Consider the following 14360-nt stretch of genomic DNA (forward strand, 5'->3'; position numbering starts at 1 on the left):
ACCGTAATTCAAAAAGACACATGCACCCCAATGTTCATTGTAGCACTATTTATAATAGCCAGGTCATGGAAGCAACCTAAATGCCCATCGACAGATGAATGGATAAAGAAGATGTGGTACATATGTACAATGGAATATTACTCAGCCATAAAAAGGAACGAAATTGGGTCATTTGTTGAGATGTAGATGGATCTAGAGACTGTCATACAGAGTGAAGTAAGTCAGAAAGAGAAAAACAAATATCGTATATTAACGCATATATGTGGAACCTAGAAAAATGGTACAGATGAACCAGTTTGCAGAACAGAAACAGACACAGATACAGGGAACAAACGTATGGACACCAAGGGGGGAAGCGGCAGGGGGTGGTGGTGGTGGCGTGATGAATTGGGTGATTGGGATTGACATGAATACACTGATGTGTATAAAATTGATGACTAATAAGAACCTGCTGTATAAAAAAATTAATTTAATTTAATTTAAAAATTAAAAAAAAAAAAAGACCTTAAGGGCAGGCCCCATCTGCCTTTCTCATGGCTGCATCCCCAGCACTGAAGCTAGAGCCTGACACTGAGCTCAATAACTATTTGTGGAACAAGTGAAACAGCTGTGCAAAGCCTGACCCTGGGTCCTGGAGTCCCTGATGTTGTTAATAAAGACAGCAAGCCTGGGTTCTGTTTGTTTATTGATCTCTTCCTGATTACTCCAAAGAGGATTCAAGATGGAAAGGACTTCACCCACCCTCCCTGATGGCAGGACCCTCAGAGCATGTGCAGTGAGGCACAGTCACTGTGTCCCCGGAAATGGTGAACTGTAGGCTGTGAGCTCCGGTGTCCCCAGCCTTGCACAGTCAAGGCGATGGAGCAATAGCTGCTTTCCTAAGCCTGAGTGGGGCAAGCAGCATCCACACAGATGGTGCAACAGGGTTCGGGATTTCTCCTTTCATAACCGAGAGGCCAGAGATCTGACCCCTCTGCCTGCTCCCCCAGCAGGTCACAGATCATCACCACTCTGGCTGCCTGGAAGGGTTTAGTCAGAGAGAATCATAGAGTGACCAGGGCTGGAGCAGCCAACTGGAGCCGCCCCTGTTTGCGTTCTCTCTCCTAGCACAGCCTGCTGGAGACAGGCAAGAGCTTCGGCGAGGGCCAGAGCCCATCTCAGAACTGGGCCTCACCGGGGTGAGTCCAAACAGGCAGGGAGGGGGCAGCGGGCTGAGGAGAGAAGGTAGAGGCTGCACCATCACTCTAAGACGAGCCAGGCCTAGAGCCCCCTCCCTGAGACTCCTGTGAGAGCCGACAGTGGGGCCTCCAGGCACCCCCTGGCAGCCTAGTGTAGCCTTCTCCTTTTCCCAGCCTCTTCCCTTCTCCTAGCCTGTTCGGAGGCAAGGCCTCGGGAACCTTCCTGATGTTTCAGCTACCCCTCTCCCCCCCACCCCCGCTCCCCTGTCCAAATGTCTGAGGTTCCACTTCTAAGGTGGGATGTCCAGAGTGTGGCCACAAAGCAGTGTCCATCTGGGTTGGGTGTGGGCTGCCCACCTACTGTCCCTGGGAGGCAGAAGTTTCTTTGCCTGGAAGAAATGAGGGAGGGGAGAGAAAAACAAGTCGCTGCTAACTTAGGTTTCAGACACCATTCCCTGGCCCAGCCCACTCCCACTGCAGCCTGCAGACCAAGAGAGCTGGGAGGACCCAGACCCGCAGCCTGGGGGTGTCTCTGTGCCCAGTTCTTTCCCTGAGATCTGCAGGAGAACCCAGAGTCTGTCTTTCCTCCACACGTACCGGAGGACAAATAGCTACAAAAGGACAAAAGTATTATCAAAACTTTATCACGCACCGGCCCTCACAGACAGCCTTACTTAACCCCACAGTGAGGGCAGCGAGCAGGTGCTGTTAGCAACCCCATTTTACAGAGGATAAAACTGAGACTAGGGACTGGCCGCAGTCTTGCGGGCAGCAAATGAGGAGAGGGATTTGAGGTACAAAGAGTGCGAAGGAGTCCAGAGGGCGGCTGGGGATGCAGACAGAGAGCAATGGGTCAGAGAGGAGGCTGAGCTCAGATAAAACACACACAAATGAAAAACGGCTCCCAAACAATCTACCAGTGATAAGAATATTGCCAACAGGAGCACATATTTACTGAGCCCCTACTACACTCCAGACCCCAGTGCACTTTCATGCAGCCAGTCTTAACGGGCCTGTAAAGGAGGCTCTGCCATCACGCCCACTACACAGAAGATGAGGAGGCTCAGAGAGGTTGACGAGCAAGCCTGCAGCTGCACAGCCCCAGAACTCAACCTCCGCACCACCCTGCACACAATCAACCAGATGCAGGAGGCAGGACATCTGCCCTTTGTCCCTGTCCCGCAGCCACCTTCCAGTGGCCCTGGGCAGCGCGCTTTGGTGCCCCCATGCTCTGTCACTGTAAGTGCATGAGAACAGTGTGCCCCTGGGCCTCTAAAGGCCTGTACATAGGCCTGTGCCCAGCTGCCGGCAGGCAAGCTCACCTTTAGGGATGAACTTCAGTGAGCTGCTGAATATTCAGAAGCGGGACTGTCCACGCTTGGGGCCATCGTTCAGGAACTCATGGCCCAGCCCATTGCCACACCTGCCACAGGACACCTGGGAAGACCACAAGACAGCCATGAAAACAGCTGCAGCCATGGCCCCTGCTGCCACCAGCACATGGGGTCCTCCCCATGCCTATTTCCCAAGGTAACTTCTGGCATGAGAGGTTGGCCTTGGCCCAGAACCTGCCCCGGAAAACCATCTTGTTTCCCTGTTCCCACCAGGACCCCAGGCTCTCCCAATAGTTTGGGGTGTCACTCCCCTGGCTGAAGCCAGAGGTCTGGAATAGACAGACCCTAGGCCCCTACAGCTGTAGGGGGAACAGCAGGAAGGGGTGGGGGGCTCTCAGGACCCCCCTGGCTGACACCTCCTCACCGCCCCCCAGTTGCTACCACCCACCTTTAAGGCTCCAGGCTGATTGTGCTCTGGACGCTTGGCCACACTGTCAGCATGGATGGTCTCGGTGAAGGCCGGCCATGGGGATGAGTGTGCGTACTTTGAGCGGCTGGAAAACAGCTCATAGCCACATTGGGCACACACGTAGATGCCTGGGGCGGAAGGGGAGGTAAAAGCAGAGATGCTGGCTCCAGCGCCTCGGGGGTGAGCACCTAAATCCTTGAACCCAGGAGAGGACAGCAGCACTCCGGCTACAGGGTGGGCTGCACACCCTCCCCACTCACCCACCCACCACCCATAAGCCTGGGTATCGGCTCTGTGGGGGAGACACAGCATGGAGCTCACATTTAGCAGTTCTGAGCCTGTGCCAGAGGCCAGGAGAGCCACTTTTCACAATTATTTCTTTCACTCTTCTTAACAGCCCTGTAATGCAGATGTTCCCATTTTACAGATGAGGAAGCTGAGGCTCAGGGATGCAAAATGCTCAGCTACAGGGTGTGCAGCCAGGAAGGAACCCAGGCAGTCTGATGAGGACACAGCTCTGCCCCTCACACACAAGCAGGCCCCACACGGTGGGGGCTGTGGCATGGCCAGCACCACCACTAGCCCCCCGCCCTTCCCACGTGGACCTCCCTCTGCCCAAAGAAGCCGTAAGGTGGATGCCCAGACACCAGCCTGCTCTCCAAGCAGGAAAAGACTGATCCCAGCAAAAGACCTCCAGTCAGACAGAGGGCCAGGAAGACAGAGCACCAGGGAGAAGGATGAGTTTTAACCTACCGCCAAAAGATCACCCTGAGGGGGGAAAAAGAAAGGTTGCAAAACTAACTCGCAGAACAGGAAACTGCTTGGGGGTCACTCGAGGGGTACTGAGTCACCCTTCGCCCCCTGCCTGGCCTGGAGACAGCCTGCCCTGGAGTCTGTGACCTACTCAGCCTTTACCAGTAACTTGAGGAAGAAAAGAGGAAACGGGAGCTGCTGTGGGAGTGGAGTTTCCAGCTTGGCAGAGTAGCCTGAGGACAACCCGGAGTCCCACAGCCAGAGAGTCTGAAGGGAGGACTTTGCCCAGAGGGTCCTATGTCACAGCTGGCTCACAGAGACCAGGGTGTCACATCCCAGCTCCCTCGAGGGCTGACACCCAACAAATCCCACCCAGGGGTAGGTCGCTGCCCTAGTCTTGCCTGTGGACATATTTTTACCAAATTAGTCCATGACCAGGCAGCACAGCCCAGAAGGGGATTCATCTGGGCCTCTCAAAGCCTGGGCCCAGGGCTGACTGCCGGCCATGCCCCCAAACCAACCACTCACCCCCTACCTTCCACCCCTCCTATCTGACCCAGGCTGTCCAGTCAAACTTCACTGGCCATTGGCAGCCTGGCAGCACTCCTGGTTACCCAAATCTGGGGCCCTGGGCAGGTGGGGTAGGCACCCAGGCGGTCACATTTGGATCCCAACAAGACGTGCTTTCCAGCTTACCCCGCAGGTCTGGGGCACTGGGGAGAAGAAAGGGCTGGAGTAATATCAGGAGGATGCCCCAAGGAGAGGCAGGCCAGTCACAGGAGCTGCCCCTGGACAAGACCTTCCACCGCCTCCCCCTAAAGTTCCGATCCTGACCCGGATACCCGCAACGGCGTCACCACCCCCATACCTTGACCCCGCAGATTTCCTCGGAAAAGGCCACGCTCACACTCAAGTTCTGTTGTCCTCGAGGACAGCGACACCCTCTCTCCAATGTCCCTCTCCCCTCAAGTACCCCTACTCTCCGGAACCCCCAACTCCTCCCTTCTCTGTATCCCCTTTAACCACATGCGTTCCTCCCCGCGCGGTCACACTCGGCCCCCGTTCCCGGGACTCCGGGGCTCCATCGCCACCCGGAGGGCTGCGACGCCCCCTCTAATACGCGTCCCCGCCCCCGCTGTCCTCCAGGAGGTCACAGGTCGTACCCGGCTCAAAGTGGTTCTGGAAAACCTCGCCCCCGAAGAAGCTGCAGAACGACATGGCGCCGGCGGGACAGCTGCACGATCGTCGCCTCCAACAGATCCGAGGCCACAGACCTACGACCTGGTGCTTGTGCCCGCCTCCTGCCCCGCCTCCCGAGAACCAATCCCACTCGGATCCCGGACCTGCCCAGGCGCCCTAGGCCGCGCCCCCCAAGGGGACCAATCACGTCCAGAGGTGCGAGACACCCTCGCAGGGCCCGCCTCCCGTTGACCCGCCCTTTCCACGGACCAATCCCACCCCGGGACTAGGGTTCCGGCTTCCGCCTCCAGGAGGCCCCGCCACCTCCCGAGGACCTGCCCCCTCCGTCTTCCAGCAGGCCCCGCCCACCACTAAGGACCACTCCTGAGCGGTCCCCGCGGCCCCGCCCCTGCCCCCCTGCCCCCCTGCCCCTAGCAGCAGGGCGGGGCGCTGAGCTGCTTTGGGTTTGGGGTGGCTGTCGCGGTGCACCACACTGAGCCGCGTACGCTCTCGTCGTTTCCCGGCGCTTAAGTCCCGGGCTGCCGGCCGTTGACCAGCCTTTCCGCGCCCCCCAACTCTGAGACACCGCGGGAAGAGTTGTCTCTGGCTTTTATTAGACAAGGGGACAGGCGGGGGTTGCGCCGCGCTTTTTTCAGGTTCCCTCCATCCCATCCTGCCTACAAGTCTCCCGAGGTTTCCGGCTTTTCCTTCTCAAGATGCTTCTTCTGGGGACCCTGGTGGGAGAGGGACAGGAGGAGCGTTAGTCACAGGGGTCTAACCAGCCGCCTGGGTTACGCGGAGTCGGCCCTGTGCCCTCTCCCACTTGTTCCTCCCCTACTTCCTTTCTGGCAAGAATCAGTGCCCAGGACTGGACCCCTAAAAGCCCCCTCCTGTGGATGAGTGCAGGGACATGCGTGCCACCCCCATCTGCTCAGCTTCCCCGCTCTGGGGCAGGTAGGATGTGGTGTCAGAGCCCCAGAGAGCAAGGCTGGTGGGCTCACCATGAAGACCCTCTTCTCTTGGGCTGTCTGGAAGCGGCCATGACCAAACTTGGAGGTGGTGTCAATGAACTTGAGCTCGATGTTCTCCAGGGCCCTGCGGCTGTGGTGCACCAGGAGGGACTGTGGCCGGTGGGAGAGGGGAGCTGTCACCGTGGGAGGTCCCCACTCAGCCCCTCCCATTACCCCCAGTCAGAAAGGTCTTGCTCACCCAGATTCTGTTAGAACCTCTCCCTCTTTGCTTTCCCCATCCCCACCCCTCCTGAAGCAGGCTGGAGGACAGGGTAGGCCAGCCGCCCAACTCCCCCAAGGCCCATGGGGCTCCCACTCCCCAGCTCACCACCTGGCACTGACCTTCCTCAGCGTGATGACCCTCTTCTTGGTGCCCGCGATGCAACCTTTCAGCATGATGAAGTCATTGTTGACTTCCCCGTAGTGGGGGAAGCCACCCTGTGGGAAGGTGAGTCCAGGAAAGGGGCTGCTGGGTTAGGAGGCAGCTGGAGGCCCTAGGAGAATTCCCCTGGCCTAGGGTGACATTCTCAATCACTAATCAGGGCAGCATCTGAGCCACACCCTAAGTCCTTCCCGTGATTATCTTATTTAAAAATCTGCATTTTACAGAGGAGGAAACTGAGGCTCAGAGGGGTGAAGTCACTTGCTCCAGGCCCCGCAGCTGCTACCCACTGCAGCTGGAGTTTGAGCCCAGGCAGCCTGACTCCAAGGCCACAGTCAGAGCTGTTGCACTCCGCACCCTGTGACAGCAGCTGGAGGATGAGCTGTCTGCAGTGGTGGCTCTGAGGATGCAGAAACAGCAGGGGTTTGGTCCACCAGGTGGTCCACCCTGTAGCCTGAGCTCTTGGGAGAGGGCAGCACCCCACAGGCCTGCCCCACAGCCAAACTGGCGGCCCACCCTCACCAGTGGTGTGATGGATTTGTCGGTCACATCGTAGTTGGTGGATGCGTTGTTCTTAACCACCTTCCCGTCCTCCGTGTGCAGCCCCCGACCAATGCGGTAGATCTGCTAGGAGCACAGGGCACATTGGGGACAGCAGGTAGCCTCTGGGGCTGGCAAGATGCCCACACCCATCAGAATGTGGGCTTAGACCCAGGCGCTGGTGGGGGCATTTCAGAGCCTTAGGGGGCCAGGCAGCATCTGGGTCATGCACCCCACTCACTGGGGTGTGGTCACGGGCATCCCCCCTCAAACCAGGCCTGCGGACACACCTTCTTGTTGAGCTCTGTGCGGTGATGGTAGCCCTTCTGCCCAGCCCGGGCGATGGAGCAGCCCACACGGGCAGGGTGCCAGGCACCAATGCAGGCCACCTTGCGCAGCCCCTTATGGGTCTTCCTCGGCAGCTTCTTGGTATGCCAGCGGCTCGTGACCCCTGCAGGTGGGAGGGGCAGGGTGGGTGGCTTAGAGGCCAGTTTGGCCCCCACCTCCTCCAGGCAGCCTTCCTGGAGCCGCCATCCCCACCCGGCCCTACCTTTGACGCCCCTGCCCTTGGTGACGGCAATGACATCAATGACCTCACTCTGGCTGAACACGCTGTGCACTGGCACCTGCTTCTCCAGCCGGGCCTGGGCCCAGGCCACCTTCTCAGCCACCGTGCCGCCATTCAGCTGGATCTCCATGATATGGGCCTTCTTCTGCCGGAAGGGCAGCAGCTTCATCTGTAAGACATGGCACGGCCAGTCGGTTCCCAGAAAGTCACACACACACCCATTTGCCGATATGACATGGCCAGCTGGTGATCCCTGGCAGACTTTCACGCATGCATTCATTCAACAGATGATCCCATGCTCTGGTGTGCCTATATGCCACGTTCTGTGCGAGGCACTGGGGATGCAGCATGGAATGAGGCAGACAGCGTTCTGGCCCCCATGGAGCCACCATCTAGTTGGGCGGCAGAAACCAAGTAAACTCTTGGATAGGCCTAAGTGTTGTGATGAAATATTGAGGGTGGAGGGGACAGTTATTGCACATGACGGTGGTGAAGGAGGGCCTCTCTGAGGAGGTGACATCAATGGCAAGAAGGAACCACTAGGTGAAGATCTGAGAGCTTTTGGGGCAGAGGGAACCGCATATGCAAAGGCCTTGTGGCAGGGAAGATGGGGGAGCAGTGGTTGGTGGGACAGAAACGAGACCAGTGTGTCTGGACTGTGGTGAACAGGGAGGAGGGTTCAGGATGGTGATAGGTGAGCAGGGGCCTGGCCAGGCAGGTCTCATAGGGAGTAGCTTGGGCTTTATTCCAAGTGCAGGGTGTGACATGATCTGTTGCACATTTTTAAACATCTCTGGCTGCTGCTGTGTGAGGTGGAAGCAGGGACATGGTTAGGTCACAGCATAGGGCTCAACCAGTACTGATGGAGGACCTGTTGCATATAAGCCTCCTGGGGGGTGTGGTACAGCAGTGAGCAGGGAGCTGTGACCCCTGCCCCCATGGAGCTCAAGTCTATGGAGGGAGATGGATGTTAACCAATGACACACATAACCAGGAACTACAAGTGGGAGAGTAACTCAGGCAGGTAGGAGGGTCATTGCTCCGGGCCTGGGAAGGCTTCCCTGAACGTTCCAGAAAAAGCCAGAGGGTATAGGTAACCTGTCAACCCACACGAAGCCAGACCCCACTCACGAATGTTGATTCACACCCACATGTGCCAGACCCCAAACAGAGGCTGCCGGACCCCCACACCCAACACTGGGCAGGTGATCCTGGACCTTTGGGGCATTTCAGGGCCTTGGTTGACTGCTGGGTGTGGCCAGTACCCCGTAGCCCTCAGAGTGCACTGATGCCCAACACCCCATCCCCGGGGCTGCAGGCGGCTGGCTGGTCAGCCGACACTTTGGGCCCATGCCCGAGGCTCACAGTATTTTTAGGCTGACATTTGCCAGGGCTCAGGGAAGCCAGGCTGAGGGAGGTTGGGCCCAAGTGGTGGACTGGCTGACCAGTGTGGACCAGGGGGTAGGGGCTGACCTGGGTGTGGACGATGACCCGGATGACCTTGCAGTACTTTTTCATGGCAGCAAAGTCCCTCTGCAGCTGCTTCTTGCCGTCGGCATCGCGCCACCTCTTGCAGGCCTTGGTGAAGGCTTTTTTCTTGCTCTTGTGCCTGAGCCGTGCACAGAGGGTGCTCAGCACGACCAGAATGTCAGCCTCTACTGCATCCTACCAAGCATGGGCTTAGATGTCCCCCTCCTCCCTCCTCCCATTCCCAGGGGAGACATTGCTGGGCCCCTGGGGTCCCTGGGCTGGTTCCGGGCGCCCTCCTTAAGCACAGACTGTCTTTCCCTCTCTAGGCCTCAGTTTCCTCCTCCGTAAAGTGGGTACCCTCCCTGCCTCCTGGGGCTGAGAGTGAGCAGATGTGCAGGAGCCCAGGGAAGGGGCGTGCCAGCCAGCCATGGCCACGTGCCCACTTTGCCATGGCTGCTGAACCCACTTCTAAAGCGAACAGTCAGGACTGGCCAGGCCCCACACCCCATCGTTCCTAACCCTTGCCAGGATGCTGGAAGGTGGACATCATTATCCCCATCCTACAGATGAAGAAACCGAGGTTCACAGAGGTCAGATGAGGGGCAAGTTGATCACAATTGCAGCAGCAAAAACAAGGCCAGCTGGCGTTCGCTGAGCTCTTTCCCTGTGCTGAGCACTTGACACACTCTGCTCAGCTCATCCTCAGGGCTGCCCCAAGATGCGGAGACCTCTCCTGTTCCCATTTGATGGTGTCTGTGGGGAGTGTGTGTGTGGGGGGGGAGGTGAGGTTCTAAAAGGTCAGTCAGCTTGCCTGTGGTCACACAACCTGCTCTGACACTGGGGCCCAAGGTCCTCGCCTCCCATGGAGGCTACACGTGCCTCTGCCTCCATATGGAAGGGGATGTCTGTGAGGTTCCTCAGGCAGGGGTGCCTTCCCTTTCTGGACTTAATGCCAGGGAAGATTTGAGGCCTAAGGATGCCCTTCTTTCTGATGAAAAGAGCTTGTCAGTTGGCTATTTCCCTTTTCACCCTGGCTACTAGGAAGCTTGGAACCAACTCTGACATTCCATCAAATCAGTTCTTAGTTCACCCTGAGGATGAGAATGTTTGCTTTCCTTTTTCCTCTAACTAATTTCCTCTCCAGCCCTCTAGTCCTTGTCTTTTATTGGAGGGAAGGCATCACACACTCACACGCATACACACACACACACACACACACACACACACACACACTTTTCTGCCTTCCACACGCTGCTGACACTCCTCCTCCTGCCCAACCACCCGGCATCCCTCACCAGTCCTTGTAGAAGCGGCGGCGGCACTCGTCGCTGAGATGTTCCGCAAAGATGGTCTTGAAGCTCCGCAGGCCTCGCGGGGTGGCCACGTAGCCCACCACGCCCACCACCACCACAGGCGGCGTCTCCACAATTGTCACCGCCTCCACCTCCTCCCGCTTGGAAATTTCTGAACGAAACCCAGAGACAGAGGCGTGGAGGGGGGCCTCCGAGTCCCATGGGGAGTTCCATGGAGAGGGGACAGGGGTGGAAGTGCCGACCACAGCCCCACCTGCCCGCGGGAGGACCCAGCACCAGAGCCCCAGGGCTGTTGCGGACAGAGGCCCCTGTGAGCAGGCCCCTGACCTCCAGCCCTGAGCCTCCCCACTCCCAGCCCTTCTCTCCCTGCTCTGCCCTGCGTGTGGAGCCACTGCTGGGCAAGACCCCACAGGTGTCCATAGTAGCTCTGACTCAGCTCAGGTAAGGCCTGACCTGCTCCTGCCTTGGTTTCCCCACCAGACCGCCCAGGAGAGCCACAGCCAGAGCAGCGTCCCCCAAAGGGTAGGGTTGGTCATCCTCTAGGGGAGTACAAATGGGCACTATGAATGTATATGGATGAGTTCTAGAACAAAACCTAAGACTTGTCCTAAACCCATGATTTTATAGATGTTATTAATGAGGCTGATCTGAAGTCAAAGAAGTATATGCTTAAAATATATATTAGGGGAATTCCCTGGCGGTCCAGAGGTTAGGACTTGGCACTTTCACTGCCGAGGGCCCGGGTTCGATCCCTGGCCAGGGAACTAAGATCCTGCAAGCCTCGTGGCGCAGCCAAAAAATATATACTTTAGGAGAGATGGAGAACAGATGAGTGGTTGCCAGAAGGTTGGGGGGTGGCGGCTGTGGCTATAATAGGGCAACAGGACGGACTGTTGTGGGAATGGAACGTTCCAAGGTGGTGGGTACACGCATTTACACATGACAGAAACTGTCATTTACACGTGACAGAACCAGAGAACTAAATAAACACACATCTTATTCAGGAGAATCCAGCATAAGATGAGTAGGGTGTATCCATGTCATTATCCAGCTGTGACATATTACAATGGTTTTAAGAGATGTTTCCATTGGGGAAACTGGGTAAAGGGTGCGTGGAATCCCTCTGTATTATTTCTTATAACCACACTACGATGATCTCAAAACCGGAAGTGTGTAGGGGCACCTGCCCTTGAATCTTAGCTCTTACAAGTTCCATAACTGCTCTATTTCCTCATCTGTAAACTGGGGCAATGACAGATCGGTTCTTGAGGCACGGCCAGCAGTCAACGTTCTGACTGAGGTGCCCATGGGCGGGGCCTGGCCCCTTCTGGGGCTGTTTCCCCTCCGGAAGCCCAGTTGTGGCTCCTAGCCTCTGGAAGAACCTCCAGATCTTCTGGCGGTCGGGGGTGCTCGGCCCGCCCCCCAGGGGCCCCTAGAGGCCACTCACTGAGCCCTGGCCGGTGCACCTCCCGCAGAGTGTGTGTCATGCCAGCCTTGTAGCCCAGGAAGGCCGTGAGGTGCACGGGCCGGCTGGGGTCGTCCCGAGGCCACGTCTTCACCTTGCCCCGGTGCCGGCGGCTCCTCTTGTGTGGCAGGAAGCCCAGTTGTCCATGCCGAGGGGCAGAGAACTTCCGGTGGGACTGGGGACAGAAGGGAAGGGAGATCAGAGCTGGGGTCTCCCTGCTGGGTGCAGCTGGGCAGTCCCAGAGACCAGACCAGAAGTGAGCTAGAGACCCCAGGCTGAGACCTGGTGGCCCTCAGGGCCTGCATCTGTCCACAAGAAAGGAGGGAAACTTCTCCAAGGGCAGTGTCTTAGGGACAGAGCCAGCGGCAGCCCCCCTTACCCGTGGGCTTCCTGTCTCAGTGGCCTGGTCCTGCCTGTCTGGGCCCAGAAGAGGCAGATCCACACTGCAGCCAAGGCCACAGAGGCAGGGGGCCACTGCCATCTGTCCCTCTGTTTGCCTGTCCTAGGCCTGGAAGCCAGAGCTTGGGCCCCCTGCTGTCCCCTGTAATCACCTACTCTGTCACAGGCCCAAGGACCTTCTCTGCTGGGATAGATCCCAGAAGCCCACCTGCCCCTCGCCAGGAAGCTGGCGTGCTTCCCCCCAACCCCCCTCCCGCCAGCCCACTGACCATGGAGGCCTGTCCCTGCAGGTTAGGAAGGGAAGGGGCCACCTCACCAGGCGTCGGAGGTCAAGTGGCAGGGCCAGGACGCACAGCAGCCAGATCCCAGATTTAGCCCCTGGCAGGGGAGCTCTGTCATCTCCTGTGGCGGATGTGGGCTCTGGTGTCAGAAGCGGGCCTGGCCCAGGGCAGGGCGAAGGGGGGCAGCCTGGGCAGCCTGGGGGGGTGCACCTGGAGCTAGGGCTGGCACTCGTTTCCTCAAATGTCCTGGGACTGGGTCACACACTTTGTTTTCTGCTTTGTGTGACCCTCCAAAACGGGAACAACTTGGCCTGGTAGGGGGTTTAGGAACTCGGGTTTGGGAGCTTCCCTTGGGCAGCTGCCATTAGGAGTGTCTGAGTCCAGTTTGCTGGCCTTGAAGCAGAGCAGATTCCTGTGCTGTCCTGAGGCTGTGAACCTGAACTGGAAAAACGGTGGGAAGATGGGGAAGTTTGGCTGTGTGCCCAGAGGATCACTAGAGCTGTGATTCAATCAAGGTCCCTTGACTCTAGTAGCTGTGAGCCAAGAACACTTAGGATACTTTTTTTTTTTAATATTTATTTATTTGGTTGCACCAGGTCTTAGTTGCAGCAGGCGGGCTCCTTAGTTTCGGCATGCATGTGGGATCTAGTTCCCTGACCAGGTATTGAACTCAGGCCCCCTGCATTGGGAGCACAGAGTCTTAACCACTGCACCACCAGGGAAGTCCCTTAAGATAATTTTTATGAACTTAAATTTTTTTTATACTTTTTAAAAATAAATTTATTTATTTATATTTTATTTTTGGCTGCGTTGGGTCTTCGTTGATGCCTGCAGGCTTCCTCTAGTTGTGGCCAGCAGGAGCTACTCTTTTTTTTTTCTTTAATTTATTAATTTGTTTATTTTTGGCTGTGTTGGGTCTTCATTTCTGTGCAAGGGCTTTCTCTAGTTGTGGCGAGCAGGGGCCACTCTTCATCACGGTGCGCGGGCCTCTCACTATCGCGGCCTCTCTTGTTGTGGAGCACAAGCTCCAGACGTGCAGGCTCAGTAGTTGTGGCTCACGGGCCTAGTTGCTCCGCAGCATGTGGGATCTTCCCAGACCAGGGCTCAAACCTGTGTCCCCTGCATTGGCAGGCAGATTCTCAACCACTGTGCCACCAGGGAAGCCCAGGATCTACTCTTCATTGCAGTGTGCAGGCTTCTCATTACAGTGGCTTCTCTTGTTGCGGAGCACGGGCTCTAGGTGCACGGCCTTCAGTAGTTGTGGCTTGTGGGCTCTAGAGTGCAGGATCAGTAGTTGTGGCACACGGGCTTAGTTGCTCCACGGCATGTGGGATCTTCCCAGACCAGGGCTCAAACCCGTGTCCCCTGCATTGGCAGGCAGATTCTTAACCACTACGCCACAAGGGAAGTCCCTGAAATCTCTTATTTTTTAATTCAAAGATTTTATGGTTATAAAGTTCTATAATTGTAGAATCAGAGTTTTACAGGCCTAAGATATCTCTGCAGGTCTGTGGATTTTGCATCCCTGGTTGCTAAAATTCTATGCTACTAAAATCTACAATTCTTTGTTTTTGTCGTTGTTTTTGAATGACAAAGCTACTTTTAATACTTTGGGCTGAGTCTGGCAGGAAAAAAATCACTGGGAAGGGGTAAACCCCTCAGCCCAGAAATGGCCCTGGGGGAGAGGGGCTCCCTGAAGGAAGGAAGCACAGGAGTGACATGTTGCAGACTCAGGGCCAAAGGGAACACCCTCGGTGCTGGGCCTGGGAGCACACAGTGGGGGCTCCAGCCACACAGGCCAAGGGCCAGAGGGTCGGACATGGAGCCACAAAGCTGCTTGGGTCCCTCTCTCTCATTTGCCTTTTTCTGCTTCTGCTGCGTGATCTCTGAGTCCGTCTGCTGCTGGGTGGCAGCAGAAAGCCATCATCTGGGTGCTTTCCCTTAACTGAGTACTATACTCTGCTTTCTCATATTCCTCTGGTGGGCGAGCTCGTGCTGGTTACTGCGGGTCATGCGATG

General features: G+C 56.8%; 3 protein-coding genes across 8 annotated transcripts; all 3 read right to left on the reverse strand.

Moving 5' to 3' along the window:
• Nucleotides 1–449: 449 nt before the first annotated feature.
• Nucleotides 450–5054, reverse strand: MSRB1 (methionine sulfoxide reductase B1). 3 transcript variants are annotated; one of them, XM_004270319.4, is made up of 4 exons: nucleotides 4898–5053; nucleotides 2961–3109; nucleotides 2501–2615; nucleotides 450–1567 (listed from the first exon to the last, which is right to left on the reverse strand). In XM_004270319.4, exons 1-4 carry the CDS (start codon nucleotides 4950–4952, stop codon nucleotides 1536–1538), a joined length of 351 nt encoding a protein of 116 aa, XP_004270367.2. In that variant the 5' UTR covers nucleotides 4953–5053; the 3' UTR covers nucleotides 450–1535. The 3 variants fall into 3 exon arrangements, with proteins under 3 accessions (XP_004270367.2, XP_033285053.1, XP_049555131.1); XM_033429162.2 differs by lacking the exon at nucleotides 2501–2615 and adding an exon at nucleotides 3303–3380 and having other exon boundaries at nucleotides 4898–5049; XM_049699174.1 differs by lacking the exon at nucleotides 2501–2615 and having other exon boundaries at nucleotides 4898–5054.
• A 449-nt stretch (nucleotides 5055–5503) lies between these two features.
• RPL3L (ribosomal protein L3 like) lies at nucleotides 5504–12399 on the reverse strand. Of its 4 annotated transcripts, none has more exons than XM_049698804.1 (10): nucleotides 12330–12399; nucleotides 11644–11836; nucleotides 10179–10347; nucleotides 8887–9022; nucleotides 7396–7582; nucleotides 7136–7296; nucleotides 6828–6932; nucleotides 6266–6361; nucleotides 5915–6034; nucleotides 5504–5647 (listed from the first exon to the last, which is right to left on the reverse strand). In XM_049698804.1, the coding sequence occupies exons 1-10, from the start codon at nucleotides 12330–12332 to the stop codon at nucleotides 5591–5593; spliced, it is 1227 nt and encodes a 408-aa protein (XP_049554761.1). In that variant the 5' UTR covers nucleotides 12333–12399; the 3' UTR covers nucleotides 5504–5590. The 4 variants fall into 4 exon arrangements, with proteins under 4 accessions (XP_049554761.1, XP_049554760.1, XP_049554759.1 ...); XM_049698803.1 differs by lacking the exon at nucleotides 12330–12399 and adding an exon at nucleotides 12041–12157 and having other exon boundaries at nucleotides 6828–6929; XM_049698802.1 differs by lacking the exon at nucleotides 12330–12399 and adding an exon at nucleotides 12041–12157.
• A 1600-nt stretch (nucleotides 12400–13999) lies between these two features.
• On the reverse strand, nucleotides 14000–14354 carry LOC101277342 (small EDRK-rich factor 2-like). The gene is given in 2 exon segments (XM_049699399.1): nucleotides 14000–14034; nucleotides 14117–14354. Coding segments are annotated over 2 exon segments (273 nt in total).
• Nucleotides 14355–14360: the final 6 nt, after the last annotated feature.

Source organism: Orcinus orca, chromosome 16, assembly GCF_937001465.1.
Source record: "Orcinus orca chromosome 16, mOrcOrc1.1, whole genome shotgun sequence".
Lineage (NCBI taxonomy): Eukaryota > Metazoa > Chordata > Mammalia > Artiodactyla > Delphinidae > Orcinus > Orcinus orca.

Coding starts and splice junctions, on each gene's coding strand:
- MSRB1 (XM_033429162.2), bottom strand. CDS start 4,952: ATGTCGTTCTGCAGCTTCTTCGGGGGCGAGGTTTTCCAGAACCACTTT. Junction 3,110..3,302: donor CAGGCTCAGAACTGCTAAAT/GTGAGCTCCATG, acceptor CTTCCGCCCCAG/GCATCTACGTGTGTGCCCAA. Junction 1,568..2,960: donor ATCAGCCTGGAGCCTTAAAG/GTGGGTGGTAGC, acceptor CATTTCTTCCAG/GCAAAGAAACTTCTGCCTCC.
- RPL3L (XM_049698802.1), bottom strand. CDS start 12,142: ATGGCAGTGGCCCCCTGCCTCTGTGGCCTTGGCTGCAGTGTGGATCTG. Junction 11,837..12,040: donor CTGAGACAGGAAGCCCACGG/GTAAGGGGGGCT, acceptor TTCTGTCCCCAG/TCCCACCGGAAGTTCTCTGC. Junction 6,362..6,827: donor ACAAATCCATCACACCACTG/GTGAGGGTGGGC, acceptor ACCTTCCCACAG/GGTGGCTTCCCCCACTACGG.